Genomic DNA, 24,190 nt, shown 5'->3' with positions numbered 1-24,190 from the left:
CAAGCATTTGGTGGCGCAAATACCACTGGCCCTGGTGGCGCAGTGGTAAAACTGCCGCCCTGTAACCAGAAGGTTACAAGTTCGATCCTGACCAGGGGCTCAAGGTTGACTCAGCCTTCCATCCTTCCGAGGTCGGTAAAATGAGTACCCAGAATGTTTGGGGCAATATGCTAAATCATTGTAAACCGCTTAGAGAGCTCCGGCTATAGAGCGGTATATAAATGTAAGTGCTATTGCTATTTCCCCACTGTGCCACCTAAGGCAGCTACCAAATGTATAACTGAAATTGAAATAGACATTTTATTATAATTGCAAGAAAACTGTTTCACAGCTGGGCTATAAAATTTGCTTTAATCAGAGTTCCTAAAATCAGTGCTGTTGGTAATACTGCATTCACTTTCATGAAAATAGTCATGGATATAGGAGGACTGACTAGTCCATGGGTACAGAAGGATCGACCTACTGTACCCTAAGGTATTTAAATGCATACCCTAAAGCTATCCACTCTGCTCTCACATCTATTCTACAACGTTAGGAATACTTACTCACTTGCTTGCCTGGACACCAGTGGATAACTAAGCACGGGCGCCATGAGGAGCTGTAGTATTTGGCCTGTGAGGTTCCCACGTAGGCGCAGAACCCATTCTTATGGTGGGTAATGGATCATGATCCAGATCTATGTTTACCTCAATTGACCTCTGGAGGCAAATAAGACTGCAGGTTTGCTTTTGCCTCCCTCCCCAACCCAAAGTGAGAAAAGTAGGATGTATGCACGGACTGGCTTTGAAAATGCAAAAGGTACGGTCTGTTTGGTAGAGCTCTTGTGCAGCTCCTGGAACAAGGAGATGGCATTAGGCTACTAGAGGGCATTGCAGCTTCTTGTGTCCCATTCATGGTTCAGGCAGCTGTAACAGGTGCACCATGCCTAGGTGGCTGCATCTGCAGGAGCACAAGGGTGCATCATGAAGAAGAATCAGGGGCTCAATGTTAGCCCGATGAAGCAGAACACATGGAGCTTGAAAAGGTGGGGCAACGCAGGGCAGAATGAACAGGAAAGGGTGTTAGGCAGCGGTAGCTAAACATCATGCTAGACTATCAGACTCTCTAGATTCCTGTACAGTGCATAATTTGCCATAACTACACTGTCACATGACTATGCACAAGGCAGCAAGTGATGACAAATCTGCTTAGGCAAGTTACACCTAGAGTCAGCTACATTAGCTAGAAACAACGCCACTTTTAATGAGCAATCAATGCTTTCAGATGCTGTAGTTCAGGGGTTCCCAATCTGTGGAACTCCAGATGTTGCTGACCTACACCTCCCATCCTCTCCAGTCTTGTAGTTGTAGTTCAGCAACATCTGGAGCACTGCAGGTTGGGAACCCCTGCTATAAACTGGGATTCCAAACAAATTCATACATGCAAGTATTAGAATCACTAATCTGATGAACTAGTGTATCAAAGTCTTATTTAAGGGTAGGCATTCTCTGATAGGTAGAGAGCAAATCAGCACTTTTGGGGTAAGAAAAATGTTATTATGCAGATTAGATGTTTGAACATTATGTCTAGATACAGGAGACCTCACTGAGCAACCCACAATGAAAGATACTGGCTTGAATCCAAAAGTGCTTTTGGACAAGCAGAAGGTCTCTAAGTTCTACTCATGGAAGGGTTGGTTCCATCTTAGAAAACTAGTCCCAAATCCAGAGTTTTTCCATTAGCACAAGCTTTTACACAAGACTTCCCACGAGCTTTTTTCAGGGCCTTTTTCTGGCCCACTCAAGTTTACATGCTACAGCCTGAATCTTCTGCTTGACAATGTTTCTTGTACTGTAGTAACAGCCATCTATACACTGTGGCTCTGCGCTGCAAAAGGTTTTCCACAAGCGATTGTACAAGAGTTTACAGAACAGCACCAAATCATTTTCTCCTTCTGCTCATTGGGTAGCACCAGACCTTTAGCACTGTTCCACTAAGTGTGTGGACACTGCCCACTGTTTTTTTTTTAATCCAAGCCTCTATCTTTGTATCATTAGGGCCAGCAAATCCATTGAGCCAAACCACACCAGTAGGCACCTACATCAGCTTTGCAAGTGTTACAACCAGCACTTTTAGAGAAGGAGCACAAAGGCAATTTAGCACTTTATTGACTGGTGTATATTCCTACATTCTGGAGGACATCTGAGAATCTTAACTACTGCCAAGAGCATAGACACTAAGGGGAGAAAGGAGAGAAGTGAGGGTCTTGTTAGTAGTTTTAGAAAGGGAGGATTTATCTGTTCTCCAAAACTGTAGTTTTCTTTTAATTTTAGTTATAGCTTTCTTTTTGTTATGTATCATTACAGTTAATTAATCTTAATAAATTACCAACAGAAAAAAGTGAAAATGAGAAAATAGGATCACAGTCAACTCTTGACCTTTTAATTCATTAATGAACAATTTTTCATGTGCAATACAAGTGAGGGGATTTTAGTTTGCCCATAGCAATAAAAATTCCTTGGTCAGCCCTAGGCATAGTGTATAACAAAACACATTTACAAGTATATCTATACTGCACACTGAATAATACTATAGATATTTTAATTTGTATTGAAAGGTTACCTGGGGAAATGATTACCCAATAGGAAAAGTGGGAATATACAGATACATTAACAACCTGAGCTCTAACACAAGCTGCAAACTGGGATATGGGAAAGGCTCAACATGGAAGCTGTGCAGCAAGATGTTAGCTGGCCTTTTCAAACTATTTTATTACAAGCTACAAACCAAAGACTAGTTTATACAAAATGAGAGCTGCCAGTTCATTTCTAGGGGCTCATTTCCAGGGGTCAACCAACCAAGTCTGAATATATTTGGATTTCAGGAGGGAAAAGCAGTACCAAGAAATCGTAATTAAATATCCAATTTCCAAATATCCAAAACAGCCAAATTTTAAGTGACTGGACTCCAGAGGTTATCTCAGTTGGAATCAAAATGACTAAGCTGAAGTAACAACTGGTGAAATTAGCTGTGTTTGTTTTGAGTATTCTAAATGAATTCAGGTACACTGGTGGAGTTTGCAAGCGTATGAATCTACCAGAAAATAAACATAAGTACTAGGAGGATAGGGATGTGCATGAATAGTTCGTGCACCAGTGTTCCCTCTAACAGGGATTCCCCTATGTTGTTGACTACAACTTCCAGAATCCCCAGCCAAAGGCCACTGTAGCAGGGGATGCTGGGAGCTTGTAGTGAACAACATCTGGGAATCCCTGTTAGAGGGAACAGTGTCCTGCACTCCTGGGGGCAGTGCGCGCACGGAGGTGGGTGCCTTTAGAGAACAGTTAAGGCGCTCCTTACCTGTTGGCCCCCTCCCCACTGCTGGCGCTTGGGTTTGAAAGAGATGTGTGAGGCTGCAGTGCTCCTTCCTGCAGCACATGACTGGGGCTCCAGGAAGGAATGCTGCAGCCCCACGTGTCTCTTTCAAACTCCAATGCCGGCGGGGGGGAAGATGGCGGCGGGGGGAAGTGGCGAGGAGGGAGATAAAAGGTAAGGAGCGCCTTACCTATTCTTTAAAGGCGCCCCCTGACAAACCGACTCAAACGCTCAATAAATGTTGTCATTTATAGTGTTAGCTAATGTTTTAATTATTTTGTTGTGATTTATTTTGTTCTGTTGTAAACCGCCCTGAGACTAAGTTTTGGGCGGTATAAAAGTATGTTAAATAATATAATAAACGCTAACATTTGAACAAGTTTTGCACTCCAGGAAAGGAGTGCCGAACCTGTTGATGCTAACTAGAGGACTGCAAGTTAGTTTGTTTTATAACAGGACTAGGAGGCTATTTCAAACTGCTGGCAGTCAGCCCTGATATTTGTTAGGCAACAGTAGTCAGTTTTAAGAGCCTGAGCAACCAGATGCCTGGGCTTATAGCAGGTCTTGACAAATTTTCTTTGGATCTAGGAGACAGCCTAAAAATTTAGCAACTAGACAATGGACACTGGACTTACCAACTGACATTGTGGAACAGGAGGGTAAACAGACTCCCCTTCACAAGTAACATACTTAGAACAGAAACATGACTTTCTGGGACAAACTAAGATTTTATTGAGTAACTCCATCTCTGAATATCCTAGACTGGGAATCACAGTAAGATTTCTGGGTGCTGAGAATTGTCAAGTGCTGATTTATAGAGACCTATCAGAAAAGTGTGGGTTTTTTTAAAGTCTCCACTCCAGAAGACATTTTGTATTCTATAGATTAACCCTTTGAATCAGGTATACTTCCAGAATCACAGAATCATTATTTTTTTCAACACAGAGATTTTTAAGAGTAATAAAAAATCCATTTAAACAGCAAACCTCAATTAGTATAAGGGCAAGTGTGTAGATTTAAACACTTGCATGGAGAGCAGTCACTGAGGATTTCAAGCTCACAGATGAAATTACAGCATTTTTTCTTCAAAAAAGCTTTTAACATACACAAGTGTAATCTAGCAACGAAGGAAGTCCTATTTTACATTCATTCATTCATTATCATTAGAATGGTGCAATCTGTGAAATGTCAGAAGCTAACAAAGTGTTTTAAGAGAACTAAATTTTAAAGGCTGAACAGTTATAAATTTTCCAAAACTCGTACCACAATTATCATTTTTTACTCACAGGAGTGCTACCACCACCCACCCGCTTCAACAAAATGGTAATATGAGTAGTTGTGTCTCTCTACAGACCATTGCCACGAATGAACACTAACATAGATGCTGCACAACACCCAGAAGCATCTGTGCAATTAATTATTTTAAAACATGCAAAACTGTTAAGTGTAATGTACTGATCACTAGAAATTGCTGCTGCTTAATTGAACTTGAACAGGGCAGAATATTAGTCATGACTAAGTCCTACTGAAATTAATCAGTTAGTCATGCCTCATTTATCTCAATGGTGCTTTCAACAGGGGTTTAGTAATTTCCCCTGATCTTCCCCTTCCCTCTGCACTCCACTAGGTCTCCTGAAAATATGTCCATAAGGATTGTGGGACCCTCAGGGGCATATTTTCAGTTGGCAGATGGGTTGGAGAGAGAAGGAGAGATTGGGGGAAATTGCTTCTCCCCCATTATGTACATGAAGCATTTTTTGGTGTGTACAATATTTGAATAGATGCCAGTCAACTTTTTTTCTGGCACATAAATTATCCCTGGTAAATAGAGAGATCAAAAGTATATCTAAGCCAGACTTGCTAAATCAGATGCCAATCTATTTAGGGTACTGAAGGTTATTCCAAATGGAAATGTTCAAAGTAAGTTCATCAGACTGTCAAGATGTTTAAGATGGTTTTAAATATGAATACCTTTCTTGATCCTTTACAGTAGGGATGTGCACAAAGCATTTGGTGCATTGGGGGTGGGTGGCAGAGAGCGGGTGCTTTAAAAGGAGGAAGGCAGGTCTTACCTGCCCCTCCTGTACTCCTCTACCACCCCTCCCTCCCTTGCTGTCTATATGAAACAGCCACGGTATAAGTTTTGAAAAGCCAGGCTGTGCTGCTGCTTCCTGCTTGGGAACAGGAAGTCCCCTGTGCATGCTGACGCCACCTCAGGAACTTCCTATTCCCAAGAAGGAAGCAGCCATGCAGTGTGGCTTTTCAAAACACACTGCAGCTGTTATATATAGATAGTGCTGCAGCGGGGGTCAGCAGTGGGGTGAAGAAGGGGCAGGTAGGATCTGCCTTCCTCCTTTTAAAGGGCCCGCTTGCCCCTCCCCAAACAGTTTGGCTGGGGCAGCTAGAAGCATTTCAGCACCTGGAATTAGAGACACTGTTAATTCTTCATGAACATCCCTACATTACAGTAACTTGGAGGTATGCAAAAGATAACCAATTAGTTCAATTCAGTAAGTTCCTCATTCCTGAACTGCAATCAAGTCTTCACCACTGAGAGTCAGAATAGGCCCCCTCATGGATAATCTATAATCTAGTTTTAATTAGAAGTAAAAGCATTTAACCGTGGCTTTTCCATCTTGAATGGTATCCGTATTTCAATGTTTTGGTTGGGAACAAGTTTGACTACCATGAAAGCTATTATTTTTCCTTAATATTATATGGTTAAAAACAGATTTAAGAAAAAGACTTAAGTATACTTGCATAAGAATAAGATATCCTCAAGCCAGAAGCAAGGCTAGCAAATAAGCTACAGACAGACAGAATTTCTCTTTATATAAAACTGTATTTTTATAATATGTACATATATAATGTACAGTTGCATGTTTTTCCATTCAAATGTATATTTTGATTCTACTGTGCTATTAATCATTTCAGCTGAATGCGCCTTTTAATGATGATACAAATTACTTAGCAAAGAAACTTCTAAAAACTATGCAATAAAGCAGTTTAATATGTTTTTAGGCAACAGGTTTCACCATGTTTTGCAATGGAGATTCTCTGCTATTTCTTCTTGCATGGAGAACAGGAAAGGCATCCTGTGTCAGACTGGCTCATACAGTGAAAGAGAAAAGCTTCCAGAAAGTACATCAATAGTCTTTCATAAGCCACAGGCATTGCATAGGAGTTTAGGATTGAACACTTTATAGCCACATAGTGACAAAAAGCTGAAATAATGTTGGTATAAAATGTTCATTAGCTAATAATAAAACCACAGTATGCTGCAAACAGTTGCTTCAAAAAAGAAAAGTTGCAGATATATTAAATGACTGCTAATGACTGCTATATAACAAACCATATGTACACAATCTTTTGTATTAACCCCTTGATAATTACTACTATTTTTTACATTTACTCTTCCTCCAAGGAGCCCAGATGTACATGGTTATGTTTATCCTCACAACAACCCTGTGAGGTGGGTTCAGCTGGGAGATACTTGACTGGCCCAGAGTCACCCAGCGAGTTTCATGGCTGAATGGCAAGTTGGACTAGGACCCGGGAGACCTGCGTTCAACACACTAACCACAGTACCTCACTAGCTACAGTTTAATCCACACTGGTTGCCAGCACTACTAGTCCATCAGTGAAGGACCTTGTGCTTGAACTTTAGAATAGTTCTCCTACCAACAGCACCAAAGGGAATAAGTTATTTGGTTACAGTCAGGAGACTTCAGGTCAGGAGGAACAACCAGGGTGGAGGAAAACTGCATCAGACACATCCCCTCCACGAGCCCCCATTTATACTGAATTCACACACCAATAAGTTACTACAGATATGTGCTAAACTCCCTTTGCAGCTAACCACCATCTGGAAAGTAATACTGGGCCAAGGAGTTGCATGTGCTTTCAATCTCTTGAGGTTAGGACGGCTGGAAGTGATGTAAAAGGTTCACTTTATTTAATCTCAAACACTCATTTACAGCATTCTTCATCTACCCTGTAGTTCAGAAAGAATGCCTGGGAATTTGGAAACAGTTTCCCCATTAATGCTATTACTTGGTGGTGGTGGTTTTGTCTTTTTTGGTTTTTAATGTTGAACATCCCACGACTTTTGCTTTCATTGCTTGATGCCGTACATAGAAGAGTCAAAATAGAAAAGTGGCAAAGTGGAAGTTAAAGGGCATTTTTAGAGCAGGCATTAAAAACTGGTTTGAAGAGCCACAATTATCTAGTTTAGAAGATAACTGTGGCTCTTCAAACCAGTTTTTTAAATGCCTGCATTCTGAAGTATTTTTTTTCCGTTCTGCTTAAGTTTGATGCCTTGCTTTAAAGCCAACTTTCCTAACCTGAGCAATAAGACAAGTCTTTAACAGCAAAACCAGCAAGGGAAGGTTCCATACTGCAAAACAAAGCCTACAAACTCTGAAACCATTAAAAAAGGCCTTCAATCACAAATATATCATCTTTCCTTCACACCTTAGGTTTAGCTGTCTAAGGTCACACCTTTCTTCCACACCTAGGCTTAACTGTCCTGCAGCCCCTCTCTTTTATTGCACTGTTGATGTTTAGAGCAGAGGTCAAAGCCACTCCTCTGATGCTAGGACTGCGTTCTGTGCTCGCATATATATCACATGATCATATTTCCTTTTTTAAAAAATAAAAGGAAAAGGGGGAAAAGGAACATTGGAAGCTTTTGCTTCACAGGCCCAATGCGAAGTTAGCTTTTCCCTCCTTACAGATTCAACGAGTGGATGCGCCTTGAGCGCTCCTGCACAGGCTGTCTCCCTATCATTACTCAGCCAAGCTGTGCCTACAAGTGCAGTCTGGGCTAGGATTACCAGGCTCCTGCGAAGAACCTGATGAATGGATTGATCTTTTCTTTTACTGCATAACGGAAATAAAGCACCGGGGGGGGGCAGGGGGGGGGAGACGGCGGAATCCACTCCAATGAGCACGAAGGTTATTCAAATAAATCGGCTTCGCCTTCCCTTAATCCAAGAATTATACTCGACCATCTAGTGGAGATGGTGGGTGGTTTCTGGGGAATAGAGAAAAGTGACATTCCCAAGAAAACCGCATCTTTCTAGCTAGGAGAGGCGAAGGTTTCGATTCGAAGCGAGTACAAATCTCTCCCCGGATAAAAGGACTCCCTGCGCCCTCCCAGACTGCGGTAGTGAAGGATAATAAGGCGCTGCCTCCTCGGGTTTTTTTGTGGGGTTTTTTTTTAAGCCACCCGTTCTCCGAGTGGGCGGCGAGGGAGGAAAGGAGATCTGCGGGGATCCCCCGCTTGCGAACTGGGAAGGAAGTCAGGAACGTAGGCCGCCACCCCGCCCGGTCAGATGGGGAACCGAGCGAGGCACTCGCAGGAGAGCCCTTCTCCGCTCCCCGCGCAGGATGCGAACCCCATTTGCGGCGGCGAAGGGAAGCTCCCCGCCTCCGCAGGCAGAGAGAGGCGGCAGGCAGGCTCCGCCAGAGGCCAGCGGATCACGGAGACCACCCGCCCCAGGCTCAGCGAGAGAGACTCCGGGGGTGGGAAGCGAGGGCGGCCGCTTACCTTGCTCAGGACTCCGCAGAGCTCAACAGGCGGCCCGGACTCCGTCTCGGGGTCCTCTTCGGAGCCGGAGGAATTCCAGCTCTGGTTGTCCGACATGGAAACGCGTCCCTCCGCCACTCAGCAGGGAAACGCCGAGGCCACCGGAGTTGGCTCTACCTGTCCGACACCTCGCCTCTCCTCGGGGCTGTGCTCGCGCTCGCTGCCGCCCCAGCCCCCTGCTCAGCCCTTCTTCTGCCTGTCCCCTTCTGGCCACCGCTGGCACCGCAGCTCCCGAGCTTCCCCCTGCCTCCCCCACCATCTGAAGCGGCCACACCACGGGGCGAACGTGTGGGGCGTGCGCGTCTCCCTCCGCCTTCTCTCAAGGCAACGCTGCTGCTTCCTCCGCCATCTTACTGAAGCCACCCGCGCGCGGCCACTATTTCCCTGCCAATCTCTTCTCACTCACACTCCTCTCCTCCCGTGCGGAGCAGGCCGGGCACACGGCATGCTGGGAGATGTAGTCCGCTGGCGAGGAGCTCGCGGCGCATTGCATTCTGGAGAATGGGGCGGGGCGAGGCCAGGCGCTTTGGGTGTTGTAGTTCCGAAGGCGGGTTTCTCAAACAGCGGCGTTGGTTTTCCTTCTCCACAGAGTCTGTCGGTCGCCATCTTGGTGCGGCATAGTTATTGCGGAAAGCGGGCTGGCGAGACAAAAGGTGTGTGGTACACTTGTGGCGGCTGCTCTTTTGCCTGTTCAGGTGGAAGGTGCCTTTGCGGGGAGTCTCCTGCTTTTTTCCGGCTCTCCCAGGCTTTTTAAACCCCCTTCCTCACCACACACGCCTCCCGCTGTTTGGGAACTTTGCGGGACACAAAAAGCGGAGGAGGGAAGCGAACGAGGCTCTTGTCGTAAGGAAACTGACTGACACCAGCTTAGGATGCTCCTGATGTGTCTAGGGGGACGAGAGCTTTAGTGGATCTTGGCAACGGGGCTGGAGGAGCGGAAGAGGGGCGGTAGTTCTTGTCCACCCACGCTAAGTAAGGTGAGGAGGGAAACTCAGGCGGCTGCAGCCTGCAGTCTTGTATATGCACACTTGCTTCGGAGTAAACTCCATGGAACTCAGTAGGGCTGACTTCCGAGGATGTAAACATGCCAAGGACTGCTTTATAAGAGATCAGGAGTGATGATGATGCCTCTTTACGATTCGCCCACACATGACAGGGCGGAGATTGGTTTGACTCCTGACGGTTTTTGCCATTCTAATGGTTGAAGGGATGTTGGAGGCACTGGCAGATTAAAGGAAAGGCAGTAGAGGCAACTGCCTATGGCGGCAAAATTCCCCCAGTGGCAAATTTGGGTCTGGGGCGGGGGAATTAAAACTTTAGAAATTAAACTTTAAAACAAATCTGTTTTTAACTTTAAAATAACTGTAGCATGGCAGTGTGCTAACGAAGAGGGCAGCGATATTCCTCCTAATCCAAGCCCGCCTACCTTCCAAATGATAGCTGTTGCCCGATTTTTGGCTATTCTGCGCTTGTGATTTCAACTATTGCCCGAAATTGGGCCTTTCTGTGAAAGCACACGCTTGTGCAGAAAAGCCCAATTTCAGGTGATAGTTGACATTTAGGAGGTAGGTGGGCTTGGGTAAGGGGGGTATCTCTGCCGCCACGCTGCTGCACAGCGGTGGTTTTAATGTTAAAAAGAGAACTTGTGTTTTGGGCAGTATAAAAATATGCTAAATAAAATAAAATAAAATTTTAAAAATAGATTTAACTTCTCCTCTCCTTACTTCCTTGCCACTGGGGTGGCAAATCTTTGGCCGCCTATGGGTCATAGTGCCTATGGAGCTTAATCCACCCCTGGTTGGAGGCTGTGACAGAAGAAGTCCTATTGGGCTTTGGTGTAGGGCAGATATGGCTGATGGCTTCTATATAGGAAGCGGTATGCATGATATGCTCCAGGCAATGATGTAGGGGCTGGAAATGTTTTGCTTTATAATTTGATCCCTTCACACAGGTGGTGAGTGATACCCGGTAGTCAGGACATAACAGTTACAGAGTGGAGCACATATGCTTGAGTGTGGCTGTGGTTACTCGCATTGCAACCTAAGACACACATTCTACTTTAGAGTAGGATGTCTCTAGCACGTGTGAAATGGCTAGACTTTTTTTTTAATTCAGTTGTGACATTACACAAAATCATTTACTGTACCTTAGTTTAAATAGTGTAGGCCTGCCAAGGCAATTAGGTTGACGATTGCATGTATCCAAATGAGCTGCCAGCTGACGACTCTTGCCATGTTGGACACTGGTATTCAGATTGATAATTTGGACACATGTTTCTACCACACCCTCCAAAAACCCTTTACACTAGTTGTTCTGGGAAACAGCTGAACGTGGCTGTTTCATCGTGAGTCATCTGACTGAACACACTTAAAGAGAATACTGGCCCGCACAAATGCTGGAGCTTATCCAGCAAGCCAGTTCTTATTTTCTCCATATTAGTCAGTGGGGAAAATACTAACACTGCATTGATCTGTATAAAAAGGGAGTTTGCAAACAGTGAAGGGCGGCGGGAGTATTGCCCTTCCCCAGTCAAGACTGAGAAGTTATCAGTGCTACTTGTACGCTTTCTGCAGCCATCTTCCATTACCTCTGCCCCTTTCCTTCTTCCTCCATGCTTTATCATTAACATTTCTTGATACCAAGCCTTTTTTAAATCAAAGAACATATGACAATCTGATCTATTGTTTTCTGTTATATTAAAGATAAAATATAGTATCTAGCCAGAGGTTGCCAGTTCAAATTCCTGCTGGTATGTTTCCCAGACTATGGGAAACACCTTTATCGGGCAGCAGCGATATAGGAAGATGCTGAAAGGCATCATCTCACACTGCGCGGGAGGAGGCAATGGTAAATCCCGCCTGTATTCTACCCAAGACCACCACAGGGCGCTGTGGTCGCCAAGAGTTGACACTGACTCGATGGCACACTTTACCTTTACCGCATAAGGAATAGCACTTCCTCTGCTTGGTTTTAGTCATGCCTTTGCTGGAATTATTCTGATTGGGTTTGATGGCCACACCTGAGGAGGATATAAACATTGGTGGAAGTTCAGATGACAACAACAATAAATTAAAAGATCAGAATGTTAGGAATTGCCTATAAGAAATTGGCTATGTCTAGTGAAAATATGAATGCCAATGGAATACCACAAGATACTTCCTGTGGCAAGGAGGTTTTATACTTGTGCCAGTCAGATTCAAATAATGTAGATATCTTTATTACCTTAGGTAAGGACATGTATAGTGCATAACCCTTGTGGGTATCACTATTGTTAAAAGTAATATTACTATCTGATAGTTTGACTTTCTCCTGGCTACCTCCTAAATTACATTTGCTCTTCTTGATTATCTCTCTCTATAAAAGGCTTAGGTGGTCTGTGGCAAATGGTGTGTGGCAAGCCCCGCCCACACAGTTCTTTACCAATTGGAGGTAACAGAGCAAGAGCACTGTAGTGATTGGGCAGTGGGAATTCCATATGCAGATAGGCAAGGGGCGCTAGTGATGGTTAAGGTCAGTGGGAATGCAGCTGTTACTGGTGGGAGGATTGTAGAGGAGAGAAGAATATCTTCTATCTTCTGTATCTATTTAATTCTCCTAAACATACTCATCACTAATCTCATGTGTGGCAGCTCTTGCAAGAGTTTGCAAGCAGCTGCCTGGGGGATGGGGAGAAGCAGTGGCTGGCCAGTGGGGAGGGAAAGTGCCACTGGTGGGCAGGGAGGGAAAGCTCCTGCAGCCCAACCCAGCTGGTGGGGAACGAAAGCACCTGCCACGCTGGCCAGTGAGGGAAACCACTGCCAGCGGGCAGGGAGGGAAAGGAAAGCCAAGCGCAGAATGGACTGGGGCTGAAAGAAGCCGGGGGGCGGGATGGAGAACGAGCTGGCCCTGAAGGGAGGTGGGGGAAAGGATGGAGAACGGACTGGGGCTGAAGGGAGGTGGGGGAAAGGATGGAGAACAGACTGGGGCTGAAGGGAGGTGGGGGAAAGGATGGAGAACGGACTGGGGCTGAAGGGAGGTGGGGGAAAGGATGAAGAACGGACTGGGGCTGAAGGGGGGGGTAAATGACAGGGAGAACTAGGGGCGCAGATGACCTGCTCTGGATCAGCTCTAGCGCTCTCTCTCTCTCTCTCTCTCTCTCTCTCTCTATATATATATAAAGGATAGTGGGCATGGGTCTGCGAAGAGAGGGGTTTTGCAGGAGAAAAGAGCCCCTTCAGGAAAATGAGACTGCCACTGTGTGAATTAGATGAGGAAACAAGATCTGTTAACTCAGAAAGGAAGGGAGAGAGAGAGAAAGGAAAAAATAAGGGAGGGGCAGAGCGAGTAAAGGAGAAAGAGAAAGAAAGGACGGGAAGAAAAAAGGAAGGGTGAGGGATGGGCCTGGGCCTCTCAGTTGCCTGAGGGGAATGAGTGGTCATGGTGGCAGTGAGGAAGGGCTGGGTCAACCATCGCCACTGCTCAGAGCTATAGAGGCCATTGGCAGAGGCAGCCAGATAGGTGAGGGGTGGGCCCAAGCCTGTCAGCATCCTGAGGGGAATGAGCAGCCATGGCAGCGGCCCGGTCAACTGCTGCTCCTACTCCTGTGGGGAGGAGCAGGAGTGGTGTTCAGGTAAGGGTGAGGAGGTCCTTGGGGTTAGGGGGCTGCGGCTTGGTCAATTGGCGCTGGCAACACTGCAGCTGCAACCAAGAGGGGTGAGGGGGTGGAGCAACAGGATGGAGGAGCAACCAAGAGGGGTGAGGGGATGAGGGGGATGGAAGCAGTGAGGAGGAGGAGCAACAGGAGCACAACTCAAGTGAGGGTGGAAAGGACTCTGAGGTGAAAGGGCTGTGGCAGGGGCTGAGGGCAGTAATCAAATACTAGCGTGCAGAAGCTCTGTGCGGGTTAAGCTAACTTTACATAATCCTCTTTCCCCCTAAGGTATCTTAAGTCTAATTTTATCTGTAGCTGCAAGTTAAGATTTCCCCCCATATTTCTGTATGCCAAACATTATCTTAACCTGCTTTTTGTGAGCCTACAGAATTCATATTCAAGTCATTGTCAACTGTGATGTAAGCAAAATTATCTGTCATAATTGACAGATGATCCTAGCCTAGATTAATGGCCAATATCACATGATCATTCTTAACTACAGCCTATCAAACTTTCCATTTGTTCTACTTATTAAGGCAAATTGTGTTAATTCCTAGTATTTAGTTTAATTGGGTCATGGATCTGGTGGATATCCTTAAAAATACTCATTTGTGTACTGTAATTGTGTTAAGATGTTTACACTTACTGTCATTGTTAGCCCTCTAATGCAAAGACTACAACAATGTAATAATATTAGCCATTCATCTGAAAATGCCGAGGGCAAACCAAGCCTTTTGAACACATGCAAGCTAATCACTCCATTCTCCTTGTCAGTATTCCTGTTCTTGCGAACCAGCAGGAGATTGAAACTGACAAGAATCCTGTGTTCCACCAGGGCTCTTCTAAACTCCAAAGCTCCAGTGACTGGAAAGAATGCTCCTAATAGTCCAGAAGGATTATGTGATGTGCATGCAGACACGTGCCTCTCTTTGGATTTTTGCAACAGTGTTAGGAGCATAGATTTGGGGGTGGAAGTTTGTGCCTTCTTAAACCAGTGTTGGTGGGTGCCTTTTGCTAAAATGAATGGGGCTTAAATAATCCAGTTTGCTCAAAGAAAAGCCATCCAGATGGCTCTTAAGAAATGGAAAAGGCAAATAATACTGTTGAGCTGATAAAATTATCATAAATTTACATGAAGAAAAAAAATTTGAATTCAGCAAAAATAATAAAATTTGATAGAATAATCATCCAATTCTTAATAAATAGTTTAGTGATATTATTATTATTATTACATTTATATCCCGCTCTTCCTCCAAGGAGCCCAGAGCAGTGTACTACATACTTGAGTTTCTCTTTCACAACAACCCTGTGTAGTAGGTTAGGCTGAGAGAGAAGTGACTGGCCCAGAGTCACCCAGCTAGTTTCATGGCTGAATGGGGATTTGAACTCAGGTCTCCCCGGTCCTAGTCCAGCACTGAAAGGGGATTTGCACTCGGATCTCCCCAGTCCTAGTCCAGCACTCTAACCACTACACCTGGTTAACATAGCAAATACGTATCAGCTGTATTGTTGCTGCCATGGAAATTTAACAGATGACCACACTTGCCTGTAGTGGAAACCTTCAATTCATTTGATTGAGCCTTTCTAATTCTATTTGTTGGGATCAGGTAATTCCTATCCTAATATGGATTTGAAATAGTGATAAAGGTGTCAGATGAGTTCCAACTATAAAGGGAAGCTATAGTTTTATAAGGCACTAACATTTTTTATTATAAAAGAGAAACTTTTAACAATACATTTTAAGGATACATAGGTACTTCTTGCGCAAAAATAAAACAGGATTGTTGCCCACAATAAATCAAAATAGAGAATATGATAGAATGATCATCTAATACAAAAGCTCTTAATAAATTATGTAATGATATTGAACTTCCAACATTGTTAACAATGCAAATATGCTACGTTAACAGCATTGTGAGTTCAATATCATTACATTTTTTATTAAGAGTTTTTGTATCAGTTTATTATTAGGGCTGTGCTTCAGAGTGTCTAATGCCAAATACTATGCACTAACCCTTCAGAACTGTGTAGAGACCAGTGTCGTCTCTCTGTGCAGTATTGCGTCTTCCAGTGTTTGTGTGAAGGGGCAGGGACTCCTTTATGGAAAGCAGAACCCTGTACTGCCCCAGCAACCGCTGGGAAGGCATGTGGGGAACACTGGGAGGTGTCCTTTCAAGCACTTTCCCCCTAGACTCTGTGCAGAAGGGTCTAGAGCACTCAGCTCTCCCTGCATACACTTCCTGGTGCCTCCATATGTCCTCCAAGTTGCTGCTGGGGCAGTACAGGGCTCTGCTTCCCATGAAGGATGCCCCTCCATGTACTGGAAGTGTGCAGTACTGCACAGACGGCCTTGCTAGGAGTAGCAGTCTGTGTGGTTCCAAAGGGGTAGTGTGTATTATTCAGCTTTGAAGGCTCTGAAACACAGCCCAAATGATTATGCAAATTATCTATTTTGGTTAGCTGTGAGCAACAATCCTGTTTTATTTTTGTGCGAGACCTAACAAAAATTTCCATCTGTATTCACACACAAATGGTAAGGCGAAAAAGTTTAGAGGTGTTTAAAATTTAGTTGGTGCACTGACTTCTATTGTTTCTAATCCAGACACATCTCTCATTTATGATTTTGATTTGTTAGAGTTTAGCCATTTTCAGTCTTTCATGCCTGACTCCAAAATGTGGGAATGGGAAATCCATTTGCTGCCCCTTAACTAGAGAAGCAGTGCTGATCTCTCTTGAAACGGTAACAACTTATTTGTGTGGATTATCCCTTTTTTTGTTTTTTAGCTAAACAATGCTTCCTTTTCTTTCTGTTAGACATTTTAATGCTTACACGAGGAGTGCTTACTTGATGTTTGAAGAGCAAAAAAAAAAAGAGCTTGAGAGAAACTTCATGTCTTGTACTGAGCAAAATGCAGTTTACAAGTGCTATTTGCTTTCTGTAAAAGAAATTTGTGTCTACCATTTAAAATACTGGGTTATATACAAAGGAGGGTTTAACTCACCTAAGAGGTGTTCTACACCTCATGCTCAAGAGTTGCCTGACAGCTTGTGCAACCTCTTGCACAGACAGGAGTGCAGAACCTGCCTAATTATGCCATAAGCATTTGCAGAGCAGTGGTAGTGGCAATTTTCCTTTTGTGTTCATGGTTCTTTAAGTCCAATTGACCCACTGTTTCCAGATGTTAATACCAGGGCAGATTTTCATTCAGACTTGGCTAAATTGTATTTAGAGAAAATAACTATTGTAATGTTGGTGTGCATAAGTGGTACTTATGTGATACTTTTATAGCATTGTGTTGGTGTATAAGTGTCTAGACAACACTGATAAGAATGATGTGGTTTGTCTTTTTCAGGGCAAAACGCGAGAAACTTCTCACTTAGTTGTGCAATGGAAAATATGGATAAAGGTAACACCTCCCCCAGAGAAGGGCTTCTGCACAGAATGGGTCTCAATGATAACAAAGCTGGAATGCAAGGACTGGATAAAGAGAAGATCAACAAAATCATAATGGAGGCCTCCAAGGTTTGTTTGCATAAGCTTTCACTAATACCTTAGCTATTCACAGGTATTGATTGCACTTAATAAAGACTGTAGAATTTTTAGCTGCATGACTTCATTATTTATTGTTAGAAGACAAGGCACTCTAGCCATTACAATGAGGTTTAAAACTACAATCAAATACTTCTCCCACCCACCCACCCAGCTCACAACAAATGTTAGGGCTTGGGGCATATTCTTAATCTGAGCTCATGTGCTTGCTGGCTATATACATAGCTAGATGCCAGGAGTCCTTTAGTTTGCGATTCAGGTTGCACCTAGTCAAGATTAAGGAGTAAGGTCACCTGACTTTGGCTGATGTTGCTACCACTCCATTGCCATCAAAGGCTGTTCCTGATGTAGGTGGAGTTGGGCTGGAGTTCCTCTGTTGCATACTCACTGTCTTTTTCTTCCTACTCCCACTGATGTTCCAGGCCTACCTAGAAACCTGCTGTGGTGTAGCATCGAACAGCCTGAGCTATGAATCAGGAAGTCCCCAGTTCAAAACTCACCTCTGCCATGAAGTCTCTAGTTGCCCTTAGACAAGCCTCTCAGTCCTGGCTCTCCCCAGCTGCAATATGAGGACAATACTTGCCTTACAGAATTGTTGTAAGGATTGCAACAAGATAATGCATATGAAACACACTGAACACTTGACTGTGAAATACAAATCCTAGTAGTACTTCGGGATGCAGTGGCTAAATAGTTTGAGCACTTGATTGCCTCCTTGATTACACTGTTTTTGTTTGCCTTACTTTGATCTCTCACTTAATAACCTATATGCCATTCATCTTCAAATAATTACTTCATCTACTCAATTTAAACAGTTAAAAGATGTGCAGATAAGGTGCTAATCGCTTCATTTCCTTACAAACCATAATCGGGCAGAAATAAATATGTCAAGATCACATTAACTCTTGTAGGCTGAACAACTTAGCAGCAATTTGGACTTCTGCCAAAAATCTGACAGCAGTAACCTCTTCACTGCAACTGCATTAACCTTTTAGTTCCAAGACTGATACAGCTGCATGCCCTTTCCTGTTATATGGTAATTCTGGTCATACCATTAGTGTGATGTCTCTAGTAGAAGAACTGATCTGGAATAAAATTACCAGGCTTCTTTTTGAAAAGGGCACAGTGGCCAACATCCAAACTAACACTGCATTGATGCACCAGAGTTTTACACTGCACAAGGAGGGACACCTGTGCCTCCCAAAACTATGTTGTTGAGGGTCCTCCAAATCTCAGGCACATAGATTTGGGAGGCACAGGAAGCTGTTGTTGGTGGTGGGGGTGTTCTCAAGGATCACATTAAGGACTAGAAAAGTTGTACAATTGCCAGTTTGGCAGTAAAGAAAATATACAGTACTTTGACACAAGTAGTAATATTTAGCATGGGGAGCCTTAATAAAACTGGAGCTGGGGAGGGATTTAATCAGAGGAGGCACATATATTTTTTTATTGCCACTTTCCCCTCACCCCTGCAATTCTTTCAGTGGAGAAGGTATAGTCCTTTGCAGCTAAAAGGATCCTTGGAGGCAAGAAATGAACTTGAAGAATATGTGCTACATGGGTTATTACCACTGACCTTTAAGCTCCATGCTGAAGGAAATCAAGTGGTTCCCTTTAGACACCCATTTTCTCAGTCCCAAACAGCTGATGGCTTGTCCCTGTGCAATGCCTTTTATTACAGGGATGCCATCTGTCAGTGAGCCACCTAATGGTGCAGCGGGGAAGTGGCTTAATTAGCAAGCCAGAGGTTGCCGGTTCAAATCCCCGCTGGTATGTTTCCCAGACTATGGGACACACAGCAGCGAAATAGGAAGGTGCTGAAAGGCATCATCTCATACTGTGCAGGAGAAAGCAATGGTAAACTCCTCCTGTATTCTACCAAAGACCAACCACAGGGCTCTGTGGTCACCAGGAGTCGACACGGACTCGACGGCACACTTGACCTTTACCTCTGTCAGTATGAAGGCACTACATATGTGCAACTTGGAACTGGTGCTGGTTTGGGAGTAAAGAATCAAGTGTGGGTATGTGCACCCACGCACACAATTTTCCTGCATTTTTCTCCACTCCAATCCTGTCCTTTCTCTCACTTCCCACTGACTTTAGGCACAGTGGATAGCTTTAATTCAATGACTGTACTTTATTAATGCAGGCAGGATAGTACATGATGTCCTGAAGATTTGTGCTGGTAAAAGCTGACTTCACATGCTTTCTTATGATTTAGCCCCATTGGAATCAATGGAACATTCATCATAAATAATTTGTTTTAGAATTGTAGTTTTGTGTTCCAGTCCAAATACTGGTGCATGTCTACCTGTAACACACCTGTAATGTTGCAGTGCCTGTGAATTGTTATGTTGAGTAATGCTGTATTGGGGCAGTACTTTATATATGACATTTTTACCCTGCCGTTCTCACAAAGGCACAAAGTGGGTTACAAAAAAAAATCTATAATTGTGTAAATGAAATGTATCTTTTGTTTGTCATAGTCATGAACATTTTGCCACAGTGTTCTGCTGAAGCTCATTGTATCTATATGTTGCTTTTTTCAGTGACTGCTACTTTAATTCCTTAATATTCACCACCCTAAGCAATGGTATAACAAACTTTGGGTTGGACAAAACATTTTTTAAAATGTATGTTCTTTATAACTTAAAAATAATACATTTGAGCTAAGCTGAATAAGGTATAAAGTAATTTTAATCTCTTTTAACAGGGTTCTAAATTTTATGAAAATGAGCTTAAGAAAGATAAACAGGTTAATGAACGAATTGAAAAAATGCTGAAGCTAAAAGAAAAAATAACAGATCAACAAATCATGAAAACTCAGTTACAGGTAATATCAAATTGGTCTTCTGAAGGGGAAACTGTATGGGGGGAAAGGTAGAAGGCTTCCATCTGTGCCCTGCCGCCCACTACCTCATCCTTCTTGCTTAAAGAATGCCTGCTTTGTGTGAAGGTGCACTTATGCAGTTTTTTAATATTGTGTTCATACAGTACACATTTTAATATAGTTTTGTAAAAAGTTGAATTTAATCTTCTGTATAAACTTGATTAATTTAATCTGGGGGGAAATTGCATAGGCTCTAAGTGTACCTTCAGGCAACCCATGATATTGGCCTCATATAAGCATGCATTTTAGATAACTCTTGACAAAGGGTTTGCCACTTAAGTAAACTAAAGTCAGTTTGCTCTCTTCATGCCTCACTAGCTTTATTAATCTCTTGCCCAGACTCCATGTGTATGGAGTGCCTCAACTGGTTTTTCAGGGTCTGCTGACCTTCAGGCTTTAACACCCTGAGAAACTATTGAAGCTTTTGTTGTTGGATTCCTGGTTCTAATGGAAGGAGGAGCAGGACATAGTTACCTTCCCAGTTAATCTTGTCTGTGTAGGCTGGATAAATGCCCTTGAAAAGCACCTGAAAACTACAGCTGGTGTAGACAACTTATGCCTGGAACCTCTGGCATTCGACATCTTACTCTCATGTTGTTGCTGCTATTAGTGGGCAGCATCCAGACTTAACTAGTCATATCTAAGCACCATTGAAAGCAATGAGACAAGTTAGTCCTGACTAACATAATTCCCATTAATGTCAATGGGACAGTCATGACCAACTTAGTCTGGATCTTGCTTAGTATTTATACAATATACTGCCCCCCCACTGCCACCCACATACAAAAAAGTTCTCAAACTGCTTTATATAGCAAAATGAATGAAGACATGATTCCCTGTCACCGAAAGGTTTATAATGATGATGATGATAATATGGTATGTTATACCATAACAGTGATGAAATATGCATTCTTCCAAAATCCACAAACTTTCTCAAAGACATCATCATCATCATTTATCATCATCATCATTAAATTAACAATAACTAAATAAAACCACCAACAGCCCCTGGGAGGGAAACTACAGGTGAAACTCGGAAAATTAGAATATCGTGCAAAAGTCCATTAATTTCAGTAATGCAAATTAAAAGGTGAAACTGATATATGAGACAGACTCATTACATGCAAAGCGAGATAAGTCAAGCCTTAATTTGTTATAATTGTGATGATCATGGCGTACAGCTCATGAAAACCCCAAATCCACAATCTCAGAAAATTAGAATATTACATGGAACCAAGAAGACAAGGATTGAAGAATAGAACAATATCGGACCTCTGAAAAGTATACAGTATACTGTGCTTGATTGGCCAGCAAACTCGCCTGACCTGACCCCATAGAGAATCTATGGGGCATTGCCAAGAGAAGGATGAGAGACATGAGACCAAACAATGCAGAAGAGCTGAAGGCCGCTAATGAAGCATCCTGGTCTTCCACAACACCTCATCAGTGCCACAGGCTGATAGCATCCATGCCACGCCGCATTGAGGCAGTAATTGCTGCAAAAGGGGCCCAAACCAAGTACTGAATACATATGCATGCTTATACTTTTCAGAGGTCCAATATTGTTCTATTCTTCAATCCTTGTCTTCTTGGTTCCATGTAATATTCTAATTTTCTGAGATTGTGGATTTGGGGTTTTCATGAGCTGTACGCCATGATCATCACAATTATAACAAATTAAGGCTTGACTTATCTCACTTTGCATGTAATGCGTCTGTCTCATATATCAGTTTCACCTTTTAATTTGCATTACTGAAATTAATGGACTTTTGCACGATATTCTAATTTTCCGAGTTTCACCTGTATATTGGGTTGAATATAAGCTATAATTCTCCCTTCCAAAAAATAAGAGCCAATATAAGGTGCATTTTAAAAGGTGCCTCTTGGTTCAGTCAGTAGCGGTTTTTGTTCATTTTGTTTCACTTGAATTGGCTTCCAGTTTGTTTCCAGGTGCAATTTAAGGTGCTGATTCTTTAAAAGTATCTTAAAGACGTATGAATTCATCTGTCCACTAAGATCCTCTGGGGATACTTTACTCTGTGTGCTGATACCTGCAGAGATTCAGCTGTCAAGCCCATTGGTTAGAGTCTTCTTGGTAGCTATGTGCAGGCTCTGGCACTCCTTTGGGAGGTCCGTACTGGCTCGTTCCTCCTGATGTTGCAGCAGTTGCAAAAGACTTGTCTGCTCATCCAAGCATTCAAGCTTGGGGTGTTTAAGGTTAATCTTCTTTCTGTGAGTTTATTGTTTGATTGTTTTCAACTAGTTAAAAGAATACATACAATACAATATTGTGCTGCATTTTGCACTGGGGTGCTTTGTGAAAAATGCCTTTAAAATGTAACAAAATGATGTAAACATCAATGGTTTAGTGACAAAAAATAAAGGAAATTCCGGTTCTCTAATGTTGTCAGTTGTTCAATGCTTTGTTTTTAAAAGACTTTCAAAATAAATAATTACCAGGCTCTCATTCTGGCTTATTCACAAGCTATTTAGAATAAACCCTGATTTGCTGGGTTTGGACACAATGACAAATTGTTTGTATCGAACCAGGAATAGCAACAGCAAATTTATTCCCATTGCATGCAAATGGAAAGGGGAAACAAGTTAGCGCGCAACTTGTGCTAATAATGCTAAACCATTAGGGCAACCAAGATGATCAGGGGCCTAGAGCACCTTTCTTATGAGACAAGGCTACAACACCTGGGGCTTTTTAGTTTAGAAAAAAGACAACTGCGGGGAGACATGATAGAGGTCTATAAAATCATGCATAATGTGGAGAAAGTGGAGAAATTCTTCTCCCTCTCACATAACACTAGAACCAGGGGTCATCCCATGAAATTGATTGCCAGGAACTGCTCTTTTGAGCAGTTTTATTCACAACACTCACAGTATTCCAGGTATTAATTGCTCTGCATTTATACACATGTGGTGTTTTATGTACAGATGGATAAACTTGCAATAGAATTGGATCAGAGCCGTGATCTTAGCTGTACGATTGTACATGTCGATATGGATGCCTTTTATGCAGCTGTAGAAATGAGAGACAATCATGAACTGAGGGACAAGCCTATAGCAGTGGGATCATTGAGTATGTTGGTAAGGTGCAGAATTTATATATACATAACCATGATTGTTCATTTAGAGTTGTGTGATTCGGGTTGGTCTAGTATGACATTATTGTGAACAACAGGCTGCAATGCCCTCCCTTCAAGGGAGAGAGGGAGCCCACAGCCCCTCCTAACTTAGTCAACAGAGGCTACCCCTAGTTCGGCTCTGAGGTCATGGAGCAATCGGGGATGAAGAGAAGAGATGTCACACGTAATTGTAGTTTTATAAGCTTTCTTAAGGCAAATGGTTTCATCTAAGCAATTAGGCACGCAAGCAAAATCAGTCAATTAGTTTTCTTCCTCAGTGTAGTGTAGTGTTTTCAATAACAGCTAAAATCATTTTCCCTCACTAGAAATGAATAGCAGTGAAATCATTTTCTTTCTTACTAGCAATGAATCGTGTGTGTGTGTGTGTGTGTGTGTGTGTGTGTGTGTGTGTGTGATATTTCTCAGCTGCTAAGACACAAGATTTGCAGTTTTGGTTTCAAGCAGGAAGAGAAGGAAAAGAGAACAGTCCCAGCATAGGAAAGAAGAAGGGGGAGGGAAATGAGTGAAAAGGAAAGAACCAAGGAGGGAGGAGGTGCCCATTCTGGCCTTGGGCCTGACAGTCCAGAGTGAATGGGCTGAGACAGAGGAAGGATGAGGGTGGGGTGGCGGGGAGAGAAACTGACAGGCCCAGGCTAAGGAAGTTCTGGGAAGCAGAAGGGGGGGGGGGAGACAGAGATCCATATGACAAAAAGCGGGAGTTAGGGAGTTGGACATGGATGTTAGTTTAGAAGATGCTGGGCTGAAGGCACACATCTGCAGATATAATTACCGGGTCTTGTAGGTCTACGTCAGCTGTAGAACTCAGGGATGAAAATCTTGAGTGCGCAGGGAGACATTCACCTGTCCAGGTGTCTTGGCAAAGTAATTGAGTATGCAGGGATGGAAGTCGCTCTGATCTTAGAGACCAGGGCAACTACAGCAATCTGCTACTCATGAGTTACCTTCAGCAGATAGGGGCTACATACTATCCTTCCCATGGAATGAGAGCATGCCTTTTCCTCGCCTTGTGTGAGGGTGT

General features: G+C 43.2%; 2 protein-coding genes across 5 annotated transcripts in view; one reads left to right on the top strand and one right to left on the bottom strand.

The window, feature by feature from the left end:
* CERT1 (ceramide transporter 1) overlaps window positions 1–9,044 on the bottom strand; it is a 112,284-nt gene extending 103,240 nt beyond the window's left edge. For both annotated transcript variants that reach the window (XM_053291195.1, XM_053291196.1), the window contains exon 1: window positions 8,906–9,044. In XM_053291195.1, the coding sequence (XP_053147170.1) occupies window positions 8,906–9,001 (96 nt within the window). In that variant the 5' untranslated portion in view covers window positions 9,002–9,044. The remainder of the gene's footprint in view (window positions 1–8,905) is intronic.
* A 345-nt stretch (window positions 9,045–9,389) lies between these two features.
* The window catches only part of POLK (DNA polymerase kappa), a 54,222-nt gene continuing 39,421 nt past the window's right edge, over window positions 9,390–24,190 (top strand). For 2 of the 3 annotated variants that reach the window (XM_053291193.1, XM_053291192.1), the window contains exons 1-4: window positions 9,390–9,597; window positions 16,928–17,097; window positions 19,841–19,960; window positions 22,961–23,113. In XM_053291193.1, coding sequence (XP_053147168.1) covers window positions 9,390–9,597; window positions 16,928–17,097; window positions 19,841–19,960; window positions 22,961–23,113 — 651 coding nt within the window. The other variant, XM_053291194.1, reaches the window with a different exon arrangement.

Source organism: Hemicordylus capensis, chromosome 2 (assembly GCF_027244095.1).
Source record: "Hemicordylus capensis ecotype Gifberg chromosome 2, rHemCap1.1.pri, whole genome shotgun sequence".
NCBI classification, from domain to species: domain Eukaryota; kingdom Metazoa; phylum Chordata; class Lepidosauria; order Squamata; family Cordylidae; genus Hemicordylus; species Hemicordylus capensis.
Note: the sequence above shows the minus strand (reverse complement) of the source record. Positions and strands in the feature narration are given on the sequence as shown.